A 15079-nucleotide genomic window follows, 5' to 3' on the forward strand; every position below is an offset into this window, starting at 1 on the left:
ACAGGCACCAGGTTTGAACAAGAACTGGGCTTGTCTGAGTGCCCGATGCTAGGATGGCTCTTCTAATTACTAAGACAAAATCGCAGACTACTGACAGAGCCTCGGACAAGAGGACTCCTTGGAATTAGCAGGTGACTAAGACGAAAAAAGATGTGGCAAACTCAAAAAAAGTGGAAAGTGTTGCGATGCTGCTGCCAGCCGCGTCATTCTACGGGTGCCAGTATTTGTCATCACAAATGTGCACGCCAGCAGAATGACACAGGCAGCATGTTCTCTTTCTTTATGTATCGGCACAAGATGGCAGACGCAAACGTGCTTTTTGAAAAACAGGAGGGGCCCGGCAGCAAATAAATAAATAATAAATAAATAATGGACTGCTGGAGAGGGAAACAGATGGGTGGAAAGTGAATGGGGGAGAGCGAGAGGGTGAGGGAGCAAAGGGAAACACAGAAAAGCAATCTATAGGCTGCGGAGAGACCTAGCAACAAATGGCAGATGCAGAGCCTCCGCGCCAAACAAAAGTACAAGTGATCAGGACTCTTCAAGGATCTTGGGCATAGGCATAGAGGTATCCACCAGATGACCAGGAAAGGTCAACCCCTCACATGGGGACCAAGACGGCGCCCAGACACGAAAGACTGGAGCCTGGGGCTGTATCTCAAACGACAGAGAAACAAGTTGATTCTCCCTATGCACATCAACAGAGAGCCTATGCAGCGAAGCAGAGCTATGTGAGGCCGGAGATGTTCCTGCCATGGATCCATGCTGAAGAATCAAGGCGAGGGTCAGTGACCAGCTATTTGCTCAATTAAAGGTACTGGTTAGGACCTACTTTACATCCCTCACAACAGCTCTGTGTCAGAACATAGATTTCATATCCTAGCACCATGTGGTGGGGAAACCCGTGGTGCAGTACCAAGAGAGCCAAGCCATCACAGCCCAAAGTAGGCTCTCTTCCAACTCCAAAGGCAGTAAACACAGCACCCTGATGTCAGTCACCGGTATCCCAGAAGCAGCTGCAGCCATTTGGCACCAGTGCCAGGGGAGGGTAGATGTGCATGTATAGCTTACCCCAGTGAAGACACTGAACACGTATTGACACAGGCGGAACCTCTGGCAAGGGAAGACTGATCCCCTTTCCAGGGACAACGCTCGCAAATGGATTACAGCTGAAGGATCATCATTGGAGGGCTTTGTTTTTTCTGGAGGAGCGCCCCCTATTCTGAGCATGAAGCATGGCCCCCTTCAGTGCCCTGAGGCGGGAGGATCGGTCTGTTTACCTCAACGTGACCTTCCCCAGGAAGCTTTGTGGCCCCCTAAAAACCACAGGAGTGGTATGAACACTTACCACTAACCTCAAGCTACTGGGCTACATTTAGAAAACCTAGCTTTTCTTCATGCCCAATATATATATATATTTTTTAATTATCAATTGATGCATGGTTGACATGCAATATAAATGGTAAGTCACAGCTGTGTGTATGCTGGGTATTGGGTTTTAGGACCAACAACAAGCTCACCAGAGAACTGTGACTGAAAGAACCCACAGTATGTGCATTGGCCTGCGAATTTACAGAGATACTTTTGTTTGTATTCCTTCTCCCAGTCACAATTTTTTGCTTTCAATAATTGGGTTCTTTGGAAAAACTAGATCAAGACAAATTACCCTTAAATCGGGTGTAATTTTCAGAAAAATATTATTTTATGGGTTTCCCATTCATTTCTCAGGGCTGCAGTGAAATTTCGCCTTCTGAACTATTTACACAAACTCTGATAATTTTGTTTGCAATGACAACCAATTACCAACAACATTGGTGCCAACAAGACACCTCAGGGTGTGCAGACGTTTGAAAATATTTGACTTTGCTGATCAACTTAATTAAAAATGAAAAACAATAACTAGTCAGCAATCTCCTCTAGTCAGGTCCAAATCGCAGCCAAGGCCTGGAACCAGTCAACATCAGACGCTCCCTTACCCTGCACACCTTCGGGTAGAGCCTCAAGACCTGGCTTTTCGGCTGATCCGGAGCAGAAACCAGTGGTACCGGATGAGTGAGCCCGACAGATCCTTTTCAAGTAGCTGAGCATGCCAGCAGACTTTCAGTTGGAGACTCACCAAACCATTCAAGGAAAGAGACCCTAGAAGCAGTCCAGCTTTTGGTACTTTTCACAAATGACACAGGGATACAGGCCAATAGTATTTCAAAACCAGAAATTCCAAGGAGGAACAATCACAAAGAACCACACCACCACCACCAAAGGATTGCAATACATTCAAGAACTCTGTTGCATTTTCTCTTCTGAAAAAGTGTCTGACAAACTTGTTGTACTTTAGTTACAGTTAAGGCAAGGCAGATTTCCCAATTCAAGATGGCAATGCTATCCTGACTGCCACTTTTCTGGGGAACAAGGCAGAATATGAATGACTAGAGGTGCTGATGGCCCTCACTCATTGACTGGTACTGGTGGAATTAAGGAATGGTGCCTGTGGGGAGTTGTTCCCCTGCCTGTGCTGACAGAGCATCATGAGTCGTACAGAAAAGGGAAGCGAGTGCCAAAAGGGAAGTGGACTGATTCAAGAGAAGGGTATTGGAAAAGGGAAGACTGCAGGAAAAGGGAGCTGTGTAACATGAAATGTGTAAAGTCATGAGATGGGACAACTCCGTCATAGAACAACAGAAGGTGCCGATAAAGTCATTAAACAAAGTATAAATGGAAAGGACAAAAAGACATAAAATGAGTCATTTAAAACAAGTATTGAAGTGCATTAACGCACACAGGTGGAAAATACTTCAAATAAGCATTTGGTTAATATGCACAAAATGTTGCTTTTAGCCTTCTTTTCAAAATGGCTAGTGTTCACCAGATAGTTTCTGCAAGCTGCTGTGCTCCTGGAAACAATGCACCTCATCAAATACACTGACTGGCCAACAGCTTGACCGTGAGAGAGTATTAATCCTCTCAGGCTCACACATACAATTGACAAGGTCTCAAACCAATGGCAGACATAACCTGACACAAACAAGCCAATAGATGAGAGGGACTGACCCAAGTGAATCAATGCACGAGGGAGGCTGACCCAAAGCCCTCTATCTGTGCATTTTCCACAGGAGGTTTGGCGGCTCCATGGGTAAAAAAAAAACTGGCACTGGGGTTTCTGGCATCCAGCCAGGGCTGACAGACATTTAGGGACTTCAGTATCATGCCCCATTAACCCGTACTTGAACTCCAATGACTGAGTGAAGGGCCTCGTGCAGGATAAGCCCCACTAATGTGTGCTCAGATTGAGGTTCAATGGAACAAAAAGGTAGAAAGGTGTGTGAAGTGACAAACGCGCACGCTGCTATCAGCCCCATTTTCGGCCCTGCCTTTAAGTGCGGTAAGTTCTGGCAATGTATGAATGGCAGTGCGGTGAATGAAAACAGATCAAAGAGTTTAACTACAAGATAATGCTTCCAATCTACTGCCACCTGCTACTACTGCTGGCTCAAAAAGAAAAAAAAACTACCAAAGGAGGAAACACAGGAGGGAATGATCAGGAAATCAGGTTTTGCACTCACCTGGACTGCCTGACTGTCCTGTATGCACTGGGGAGGGAGTGCTTGGCCTTCACATGCGCTTTCGACTTTGATTTCGATGTTGACTGGTGCTTTTGTGGCTTTGGTGATCGAGACTTTGAGCGTGATCTTTTCTTGTGTTTCTTTTTCTTCTTTTCCTTCACTGTTGTCACTTCTCTATGGTAGTCTTTTATTCTTTTTGAAGGTCTTTCAGGGACTTTATACTCAGACACATCATAATCCTCCATTCTATATTCTGTAATGGGCTCAATTTTGTCCTCATCCAACATTTCTGGGCTTAAGTCATCGGCGAGCTAAAGTGCAAAAAAGAAAATTCGAAAATGATACTCAATCGACTCTTTCAAAAAGAATACGTTTAATCAACATCTTAAGAGGCATGTTCAATCAAATACAACCTGTCCACAAGAAAGGCCAGGATTTTCCTCTGGATGTACACCTATGGCAAAAATGCCAGGACTTTGTCCCCATGCACCACTGGACCACCTCATCTATGCTAATTGTCATGGCGCTCTCCACCATTGTTCTGTATGCTTTCTAGTCTGTGCCGGATATTTTGCACGGTGGACAACTCAAGAAAAACAAGCATTGGCAAAGCAAATGGGTCTCACCTATGCAAGAGTGTTTGCCATGTTGTACAACCACGTGGCTGCTGCTCAGCATGGCTAAACGTTAGTTGCATAGAGAGTGGAGTAGAATGTTGTAGAGGGGAGTGAAAGAGTCTTGTGTATTGGAGTGGCTCAGAGTGGACTTCCAAAGAGTGGCGTACAGAAGAGTGGACTGATGTAGAGTGTATTGGAGCAGAATATAGTGCAGCGGCATAGAGTGCAGTAGTGGAGAGTAGAATATAGTACCGTAGAGTGCAGTGGCGTGGAGTGCTACAGAGTGCAGAGTAGAGTGATGCAGAACGGTGTTGTAAAGTGGAGTAGTGTAGAGGGGCATAGAGTGCAGTGGCAGAGTAGAGTGATGGTGGGTAGAGTGATGCCGAGTGAGTAATGTAAAGTGATACGGAGTAGAGCACCACAGTGTAGAGTACGGTGGCGTAGAGTAGAATGCAGTGATGTAGAGTAGAGAGCAGTAGTGAAGTGTGTATTGGCTTAGACTGTTGCAGAGTATAGTGACGTAGAGTGCAGTGGCATAACATTCAGCATCATAGACTGTAGTGGCATAGATTTGAGTGGTGCATAGTAGAGTGCAGTGTTGTAGAGTGGCAGATAGCGCAGTGGTGAAGAGTGGCATGGAATGATGCAGAATTCAGTGACGTAGAGTGCAGAGATGCCGAGGTTGGTGTAGAGTGCACTGGCACAGAGTGCAGTAGAGTGGAGTAGAGGTCAGTGGCGTTGAGTGGTGTAATGTGGAGTGGTGCAGAGTAGCGTGCAGAGGTGTGGTGCAGAGTAGAGAGGAGTATGCATGGTGTGGTGCAAACTGTCATTACTGACAAACACTTTCAACTGAAATGACCATTATCTTTGCACCAATATACAGTTTTACTAATAAAACTATATGGCGAACAAACATGTGGAAATGGTCTCACCTAGTGTATTGATTTATTTTGATGTTAAAGTATTTGCTTTCAACACATTTCAGAATTAACAAAAAATGTGCTTCATTTGTGAGTTCATAATTCGGATATATTCTGAAATACTTGCACAATTTAAATGTGCGCTAGAAAAAAAAACCTTTCCTACCCCCAAGCAGCCATCAAGATTGTCACATAAATCTTCTCAGCTTGAAGTCCAACAAAGAAAAGTAAACTCCCAAGTTCTCTCTGACGACAGAGCATGACATTTGACCTCAGTCTTTGAATGTACTGCAAATGTGACACGGTAAGAACAAAATGTACTCAAGCCCCATTGGGTAATACATATCACTTTTGGTCTTCATCGAACTGTTCTGAAATGGCTATGAGAGAAACAAAATATACGCCCCATATTAACAACTGAGGAAAAAACAGGATTCTAGTCCAAGGGTCACACCTTTTTATACACATCCCAATGTTGAGACTGCCTAACACCAATCCACACTAAAAGGTCCTTCACTCATGTTGGGGGCAAGAAAGAAGGACACGTGCATGTATGTGCTAGCTGACCGTAAATGGTGTGTACAATCTGAATGTAGAATGTGTGTAGCCCAGTAGGTAGTGTTCTTTGTGTAAGCTGGCTAGGCCTATCTGGGACATAACCGCAAACATTCACTCCCAATCTCAAGCCATACACCTGGTACCTAGTGGACGGAAGTTACCCGGCCCAGAACCTTTGTCCAGGTATGGCTGCCCCTGCTTTGATTGAATTTCATCTATTCCCAATCTTGTTGCCATCCCCCTTGGCAGTGGACCTGTGGTATGTCTCAGAAATCTGCTTAAAGACTGCAGGAGGGCACCGACCTTTGAAAGTTCTGAACAGCTGGTAAACTGCGCTTCCGGCTCAGGTCCACCACAGGCCAGGTCGTATGGGCAGTGAGAAGGCTGCCAGACAATTATTGAAAAGATAACAGGACCAAGAGTGGAACCTGTGTGCAGCTGCCATTCTCCTTCCAAGCTTGGCCCAGGTGTGAAACGCCGGTAAGGCCTTTGCAAGCCTGGCTGACAAAAAGATCTGCAAGTAGGGCATCTTGACCAAATGAGGTTGGTTAGGAGCAACCTAATCAGCACAGTCCAGCCGGCAAGGAAGGAGCAAAGGCACCTATGGGTCATGGACCCTGCCAACATCTTTAGGGTAAGGCTGTGCCATCCATGACTCACCTAATTCTTGACTGAGGCCTGAATCCCCCTTCCCAAGTCCCGCAAGGTAGCCAGCCTTCAAATCCACACCAATAGGTCTGGGTGTATTGGTTGCTGAAAAGTGTGGTTGAGGATGGGCTGGAGAGGTCCTGGTTTTGGGGCCATGTGAACTATTCTGCTTGTCCACACGTTTTCAGAGAACGACTTATGAAGTTATAGAACTAGTGACCCGTTCCGTGGGTGATCACACAGCCAGAAAACAATCATATGCAGGGGATTAAGAGACATGTCCCTGCCGCTAACTGCACCCTAGGGAACCAGCCCACTCTAGTCATCAGTCCTACTGAAAACAACTGGAACCAGCTGAGCCCTTGAATGGACACTGGACTCCAGTAAATGACGGATCTTGTCCATTACCAGATAGAAGATAAAGAATGATAGACTAACCATTACATTCACCGGATGTGTTTGGTTTTTGGGTTACTTGTTTTTTGGGGTGAATCCCAATCTTATTGCTTTGGAACTGGAAACTCAGCAGAACTGGCTTCAGCCCATAGACATCCCCAGCATGGTACCCATGAGTCTCTCAGGACCAAGGATGGTACCACAGCCCTCAAATCTGTATCTATTACCCATACCCTACGCCCATTGGCAGGAGAAAAGGTTTTGGGAAAGCTAGAGACCTGAGCGCCCCACCAAATAACAATCGCCATTGGTCTCCAGCCAATGTTTTGAGAAATCTAGTGCCAAGGAGTTCTAACAATCTTCAGAATCTTACCTCGTCCCCAGAACGTGCGAGCACCACTAGATTGTTTGTGCATCATCTTTTTACAGATCTATACATCTACTGGTTAACAAAAATTCATTTTCGAAGATAAAGTACTGGCTGAACATTATGTCATGGAGTGTTATTTAATGTGTCACACTGCATCGGAGTTTCTAGCACCCTCAACCTCTCGGGATAAGAAGACTTGACAATTTATTTTTTTGTTTCTTTTTGTACTTTAAATATGCTGGTTATTTTTTCCCTCAAAGAATCGTTAAGTGTGCCAGTCAATACTAAGTTAAATGCAAAAATCAGAACCTGCCTGACTAAAGAATTTCCATTGTAATTTCTCACCATAATTGATTGTTGTTAAAATTCTGCATCATTAAATTAAGTTGTATTATTGCCATTTACTTTGTTTGCATTCATTACAAGCTAAGAACGTTCATTGGTATGTTGGTTTAGTAAAAAAAAAAAAAGCAGACAGAAAATCACCAGCACAGCTTGCCGTCACATTAAGACTGCCCCACTAGATACGTCTGCTTGATGGATATCTACGGAGAACATCCCATTTGACCCACATCCACAGTAGTGGTTTCTTCTGTCATTAGGCTTTGGTTTCCATGTAGCACCCGCAGCATGATGAAGCACTGACGATACCACCAGAAAAAGCACCACAGATATCATGGGCAGCTTTCTCTCTCACTTTGTATGTTGGATTCAAGCTCATATTTGCAAGCAGTAATTTTCATGTGAGTCAAAATACCAATGCTCGCTGTAACAGCAAGTCAAAATAGCAGATTTCATACTCTGGGTGGACACTGCTGTTACAGGGATCGAAAATGTTACATTGGGCTTCTCTTAGACGAGGGTTCTCCCTCTCATGATGGGACAAGATGGCAGACCTCACTTTCATGGTGACATTTAGCAGTCAACTTCACTTGCATAGAGAGCTGAGACCTCGTTCTCATGACGGGCTGAAACGAGCACTCCCTGTGGCCTGTCAAAATGGTGGTCACTCCTGCAAGGAACAGTAGTATAGCAGGCATACAGGTAGGCAAGTGTTAGCTTCCCAGCCCCCTCAGTACAACTGGATTAACAATTCTGAGTGGCCTCCTAAGAAACGCCTCACATAAACTGACGTCTCTTCCACTTAAGGATGACATCTGCTGAAAGTATCCCAAAAGTGGATAACACTTGACTGGCTTGAACATTCGAGGGACAACATTCAGAGGTTTATCAATTACATAAAAGGGGTGCATGTGAACTGTCACAAGCGGCAACGCTGAAGAACTGAATACAACCATGTGCTGAGGGTAGTCGTCATGCCTTTTCTACATGCTCAGTCAGTGGCATAGCAAGGATGCCATGACCTTAGTGTACACATGAACAATACACCTGTCAACACAGGTGACATGGTATAACACCCATGACTTCAGCCGAAGACCCCTCGGTCCACCATTGATGCCGACATCTCCGTAGACATTTAAATAATTCACACACTTGGATTTGTTGTGCAAATGAAAAGAATGAAGACTCAGGAGGGACCCTGCATCCATTCAGCACAACTCTCAATACATTCCAAGCGCATTGCACTATCACCGCTCTGGCGAGACACGTACAGAAATAGCATGAATGTTAAACTTTGGCGTTTACATTGCGACAGAAGTGCTCACAGCAAGCTCACAATCTGTTCCTAATGCTGATAGACAATGTTTATGCTTTATGAGCAGAGAACACTTGCAAATCCACATAAATCCTGCTTGGATTTACACATACAGATAGAAACATGTTAATTCCTTACTTAGTTCTTTTGTTGAGTCCTCCAATTTTCTCCATGGATCCCAGTCCGGTTTCAGGGCTGGTTTCTCCACGGAAACTACTCTCCTTGGCGTGTCAGAAACCATCAGGCGCCAAGTGGATAATGGTGAGACGGTGGCACTCATCTTGCTTGATTTGAGTGCCGCTTTTGACACCGTCTCCCATTCCATCTTATTATCCACCTTGGAGGAAGTTGGTGTTGGTGGTACCGCCCTGGCCTGGATTGCTAACTTTTTGTCTGATCGCACGTTTCAGGTTTTTTCTTCTACCTCTGTATCTTCCACCCTTCCTTCTTCTCACGGTGTTCCCCAGGGCTCTATCCTCAGTCCCCTCTTCTTTAACCTGTACGTAAGGCCTCTTGCGTTCTTGGCCGAACAGGCTGGGCTCACAATTTACTCCTACGCTGATGACACGCAGGTCATCTACTCACTTTCCACTAACAAAAACCTCCCTTCCTCCTCTCTCCAAATTGGATTAAAACATATATCGGACTGGATGTTGAAGCACAAACTAAAGCTCAACGGGGACAAAACAGAGCTGCTTCTGTTTGGACCCGACACCTCTCTCTGGGGCCCTCACCATTGGCCTCCGGAGATGGGTCCTTTACCCATTCCATCAGTGTCTGCGCGCAACCTCGGTGTGATCTTCGATAACCAACTCACTTTCAAACATCATGTTGTGAAAGTTGCGGCCACCTGTACTACCATCATCAGGTGGCTGAGGAAGATCACTTGGATGCTGCCTACAGACACTTTGAGGACCGTGGTCCAGGCCCTTGTCATCTCACGCCTGGACTATGGGAACATCCTGCTCTTAGGTGCTGCCAAAGAGGTAACCAGAAAATACCAAGTGGTTCAAAATATGGCAGTTCGTCTGATTTGCCAACTTCCCGCAAGATCATCGGTCACTCATCACAGGCGTAACCTGCATTGGCTGCGCATTGAAAGCAGAGTGCACTTTAAAGCACTCTGCTACATGCATAAAATCATGACTGATAGAGCCCCGTGTTATCTTGCTGCTTTAGTCCAACAATATGTTCCCCCCCGTACACTCAGGTCCTCGTCACAAAACAAGTTTAAAATTCCACGCATCAACAGAGCCAAAATGGGTGGCCGCTCGTTTGCCCTGTTGGCCCCATCCTTATGGAATTCTCTTCCTCAACCCTTGCGCACGGAATCGTGCTTTCTGAAATTCCGTAAAGGAATAAAAACATGGCTTTTTAACAACTAATGTCCCTCCCTTTTTTTCACCGTTCAGTTTGCTTTAGCGCCGGGAAACCTCCGGGTAGCTGTGCGCTTAATAAATGTAATAATAAATAAATAAATAAATAAATATAGGAGATAGATTGGCAACGCTTCTGTGTGAAAAACTCCTCAGCTTATAAAAATAATCCTTTGCAACACCAACAGGCTTCACCCAGTGCAATGTGTATCTATCTAAACACTGTTTTCCCGTCCTAGGTACAGTCAGAGAGCCAGTATCGCAAACTGCATTGTGGCGAGCCCGCAATCAGCATAAGCAATGCCCAGGAGCCCACATCAGGGCTAGCAGCACCCAAGCGCATCCACGACGGCGGCGCCCAGGCGCATCCGCGACAGCTGCACCCAGACGACATCACTATCAATGTCCACAGTCAAAATCAGCATTTTGTTTATTTTATTTGCCATCTTATATAGGCCCAATCTACTCAATTCAGAGTTTAAGAGCGCTTTACATAAGAACACCCTTGTAAAGACTGGATCCTCTCTTCAGGAGCTGCATGGAACATCTGGACGTAGAGGGGAAAGAAGAATGAGGCTTCAAGAGGAGGAATGAGAAACAGGCATTAAAGAGAGGAAAAAACTGAGCCACTACATGGTAAAGGAATAACATATGCTATTGTAGATGCATATATTAGGGTTATGCTATGTTATGTTATAAAAATTTAATACACGCATGGCTACTCGCGAGTGTCCCGGCGCGGAACCATTGGGGTGTAACAGTTTTAATCAGATAAATAAGTATGTTTTTAATTTTTTTTGAAAGCTGCCAGATCCTGGATGGACCGCAGGACCAAAGGAAGGGCCTTCCATGCAGCCGTTGCTTTGACTGAGAAAGAGCTGCCCCCCATCCTCTGATGCATGAAGCGAGGTACTTGAGCAAGGTGGAGGGACGGGAGCGTAAAGGGGGCGCAGAAACATAAGAGACAATACGCCTCTGCAGATAGAGTGGGCCACCTCCATGCAGCGCGCGATGTGCCATGATCAATATTTTAAATTTCACTCTGGCCGCCCTCCTGCCAACGTCCAGACAGTCCCGTATAGCCTCTGCCACCTCAACCAGAACGGTTACAGTGCTGTGCGATAAGCGAAATCCGGATTGCGCTGGATGTAAAAGCGCTTCCCTCTCCACAAACTCGGTGAGCTGGTTATTTACAACCTTCCTGCACACCTTAGCCAATGTAGGGAGAAGGGAAATGGGCCTATAGTTCCCTAGGCAAAGGGGGTCTAATGTCTGCTTTTTCAAAAGGGCCAGTATCCAAGCAGGGCAGGGGTCTTACGGAGAACCTGATTTTAAGCCTTTAAGAATTTTAAAACATTCCAATGAGCCAACAGGCCTAAATTCGGACAATGTGCCTCCAGTGGCTCCAGAGGAGTACACCAGGGCAGCCTCTGGGTAAGTGCTGCTTGGGGTGAAGGTTGATTGGATGGCTAAAATCTCATCTCTAAAGGAGTGAGAAAGAGTATTACACCACGAAGGTGAAGATGGCATCACACTACTTTGGGCAGCGGGAGACAAAAAGCTTTGGACAATCGCATACATTTCCCTGGAGTTATTATTGGCAGCTTCAATGCGAGCTGAGTAGAATTGCCTTTTAGCCATCTTGATGGCTGCATAGGAGTAGTTTCTTACCTGTAACTCCAGTTCTGTAGTATGGGTATCTCTGTTCTAGTCATAATCTAGTGAATAGTCCCAATCATGTGCGGGGATCCCAGAGCAATCAAAAATAATCTCTTAAGCCGTCTTCATTGCAAACCTGCATAGACACTTGAGAGAATTAAAGACAAATAATGCAGCCTATACTTAAAAGGCTACGCTGTCCAGTACTTCAACTAGAAATGTAAAAGAAATTCCACCAACATCATTTTTAACACAGTCTGCCAAGTTTCACCCATAGAGAAACGTCCCCCTTCACAAAATCCTTGGAATCAGAGAGGAAGGGATGGACAGACAAGCCCCCCATAGGCTGCCATTATGTGGCTTGAAAAGGGATACCGTGCCTTTAAGACATTTTCCAGAACTTTCGGTACCTCAGAATGCACAGCACTTCTCTCCACTTTCAGTTATTTTTGGAGGTGTATAAAGCAAGACCCGTAGCATTCCGTACATTATCATTTTCTCCACCGGGGAGGAGGGCGGGCGCTTATGACTAGAACAGAGATACCCCTACTACAGAACTGGAGTTACAGGTAAGAAACTACTCCTTCTGTAGTAGGGGATCTCTGTGTAGAGTCATAATCTAGTGAATAGAATGGCAAGGCCATCCCCACAACCAAAACGGCGGTGGCAGAAAATTACAACACCACTACTGCGCAAACAGATTACGCAAAGAAGCCTGCCCAACCTGAGCATCAGCTCTGGCATCAGAGTCCAGACAGTAATGCTTCGCAAAGGTATGGACCGACTTCCACGTGGCAGCCCTGCAGATGTCTGCAATGGGAACATTACGGAGCAAAGCTGTTGTAGCTGCTTTGCTCCTGGTGGAATGAGCCTTAGGCTTACCCCCTAAGGTCTCATTAGCCTTTTGATAACACAACTGGATACAGGACACTATCCACCTAGAGATGGATTGTTTAGAGTAGAGGTAGCAAGACCAGTCCTGACTGAATTGATAAACAATTGGTCTGAACCACGAATATCCTTGGTCTTATCCAGATAGAATTTCAACACCCTCCTGACATCCAGGGAATGCAGAGACTTTTCCGCTGGAGTGGAAGGATTCTGAAAGGGCGTAGGTAAAGTTATAGCCTGGTTTACATGAAAATCAGAAATCACCTTAGGAAGGAACTTAGGGTGAGTACGCATCACAACCTTAGCAGCATGAAAAACAGTATAAGGTTCCTGGCAACACAATGCCTGAATTTCACTCACCCAGTAGGGCTGATGTGATGGCCACAAAGAACGCCGCCTTCTATGACCGGTGCTGCGGCGAGGCCTTATGAATGGGCTCGAAAGGTTCCTTCATCAGCCTGGACAGCACCATAATCAGTTCCCATGAAGGCGAAGGCAGCCGAACAGGAGGAAACACCTTCTTCAAACCTTCCAAGAATTCCTTTATCACAGGGACCTGGAAGAAGGATGTCTGTGAAGGGCATTTCCTGTAGGCAGTCAGCGCAGCGAGATGAACTTTAATAGAATGGAAATTAATGCCAGACTGCGCCAAATGCAAAATGTATGGAAGGATGACATCTTCCTTGCATGTCGTCGGATCATAGTTCTTGGACGTGCACCAGATGCAGAACCTCTTCCACTTGTAAGCATAGGAAGTCCTAGTTGAAGGTCGCTTAGCCTCCTTCAGTATGTCCATACAATCTTCAGGGATATTCAAATGGCCATATTGCACTCTCTCAGGAGCCATGCAGCCAAACCCAAAGACGAGAGGTTGGGATGCACCATCTGCCCCCCGAACGTCATGAGAAGGTCCGGCCTGCACGGCATCCGCACGTGAGGAAGGAGAGACCGGTGAAGCAGGTCCGTGAACCACCACTGTCTGGGACATTCCGGAGCAATGAGGATCATCGCGCCCTGGACTGGGACAGCTTGATGAGCACCGCCGGAATCAGGAGAATGGGTGGAAAAGAGTACAGAAAGCTGTTCGACTAGTTGATCCATAACGCATTCCCCAGAGTCCCCTGCTTATAGTACCTGGATGCTAAGTCTCTGCATTTCCTGTTTTTGGCAGTGGCGAACAGATCTACGTCTGGAGCGCCCCACCTCACGAAGACGCCTTCGAGTACTTCGTCGTTTATGACCCACTCGTGGTTTACCTGAATCAGTCTGCTGAGGGCGTCCGCCTCAGCATTTTGCCCACCTGGCAGTTGGGTGGCCGTTATCGTCAATCCTCTGGCTAGCAGCCAGTGACAGATCGCCTGCGGTTCCTGGGACAGTGTGCGCTATCTCGAGCTCCCCTGCTTGTTGAGGTAATACATTGTGGTCATATTGTCCGTCTGTACAAGCAGAGAGTTGGTCTGGAAGGATGGATGAAAAGCTTCAGTGCCAAGTGAACAGCTCTGAGTTCCAGGAAATTGATGCGGTACGTGGATTCCGTCGGGGACCACAGTCCTTGGATCTGTAATTGTCCAGAATGCGCTCCCCACCCGTGGAGAGAAGCATCTGTCACGATAGTCTGCGAGGGAATGTCCTTGTGGAACTGAACCCCCTTGAGGAGGTTTTCTGCCGAACACCACCATCTCAGGGACTGCTGAGCATGAAGAGACAACTGTATCCTGTCGTCCCAGGTCCCTCGTCTCTGGTCCCACTGATCCTCCAGACATTCCTGCAGCGGCCGCAGGCGTACATGTGGAGTGAGGAAGGTACAAGAGGACATCGACCCCAGTAGAGAAGACACCGTCCTCACTGTTGTAAATCGAACGGTCGTGAGAGCCTGAGCCTTCCGAAGGATCGATAAGCGTCTCTCCTCCGAAGGAGAACGCTTGCTGACCGTATGGATCGATGCCCCCAGGTATTGTAGGCACTGGACAGGAGTCGGGACCGACTTGGACATGTTGATGTGCAAACGCAGCTGGCTCAACAGAGCGGCCGTCCTGTTGAAGTGCAGTTGTGCTTCCTGGAAGGTGGAGGCTTTGATCAGCCAATCGTCCAGGTACGGGTAGACAAACACCTTGTTCTTTCCCAGGTGTGCCGCCACCACTGCCATGCACTTTGAAAAAGTCCTTGGAGCAGACTTCAGTCCAAACGGTAGTACGGTGTACTGATAGTGATTGGTGCCGACCAGGAAGCGCAGGAAATTCCGGTATTTCCATGCAATGAGCACATGGAAGTACACATCCTGCAGATCTATCGCGCAGAGCCAGTCTCCCCTTTGCAGCTGAGGGTAAATCTGGTGCTAAGATAGCATGCGGAACTTCTCCCTGCTAATCTATTTGTTTGCTTGTCGCAAATCCAGAATGGGTCTGAACTCGTTCTTGTCTTTCTTGC

At 46.4% G+C, this 15079-nt stretch overlaps 1 protein-coding gene across 2 annotated transcripts in view; it reads right to left on the reverse strand.

Annotated features, from left to right (window-relative positions):
• Nucleotides 1–15079, reverse strand: part of LOC147666543 (splicing factor, suppressor of white-apricot homolog) — a 590263-nt gene that overhangs the window by 258314 nt on the left and 316870 nt on the right. For both annotated transcript variants that reach the window (XM_086948999.1, XM_086948998.1), the window contains exon 10: nt 3561–3871. In XM_086948999.1, the coding sequence (XP_086805125.1) occupies nt 3561–3871 (311 nt within the window). The remainder of the gene's footprint in view (nt 1–3560; nt 3872–15079) is intronic.

Source organism: Lissotriton vulgaris, unplaced genomic scaffold (assembly GCF_964263255.1).
Source record: "Lissotriton vulgaris unplaced genomic scaffold, aLisVul1.2 SCAFFOLD_966, whole genome shotgun sequence".
NCBI lineage: Eukaryota > Metazoa > Chordata > Amphibia > Caudata > Salamandridae > Lissotriton > Lissotriton vulgaris.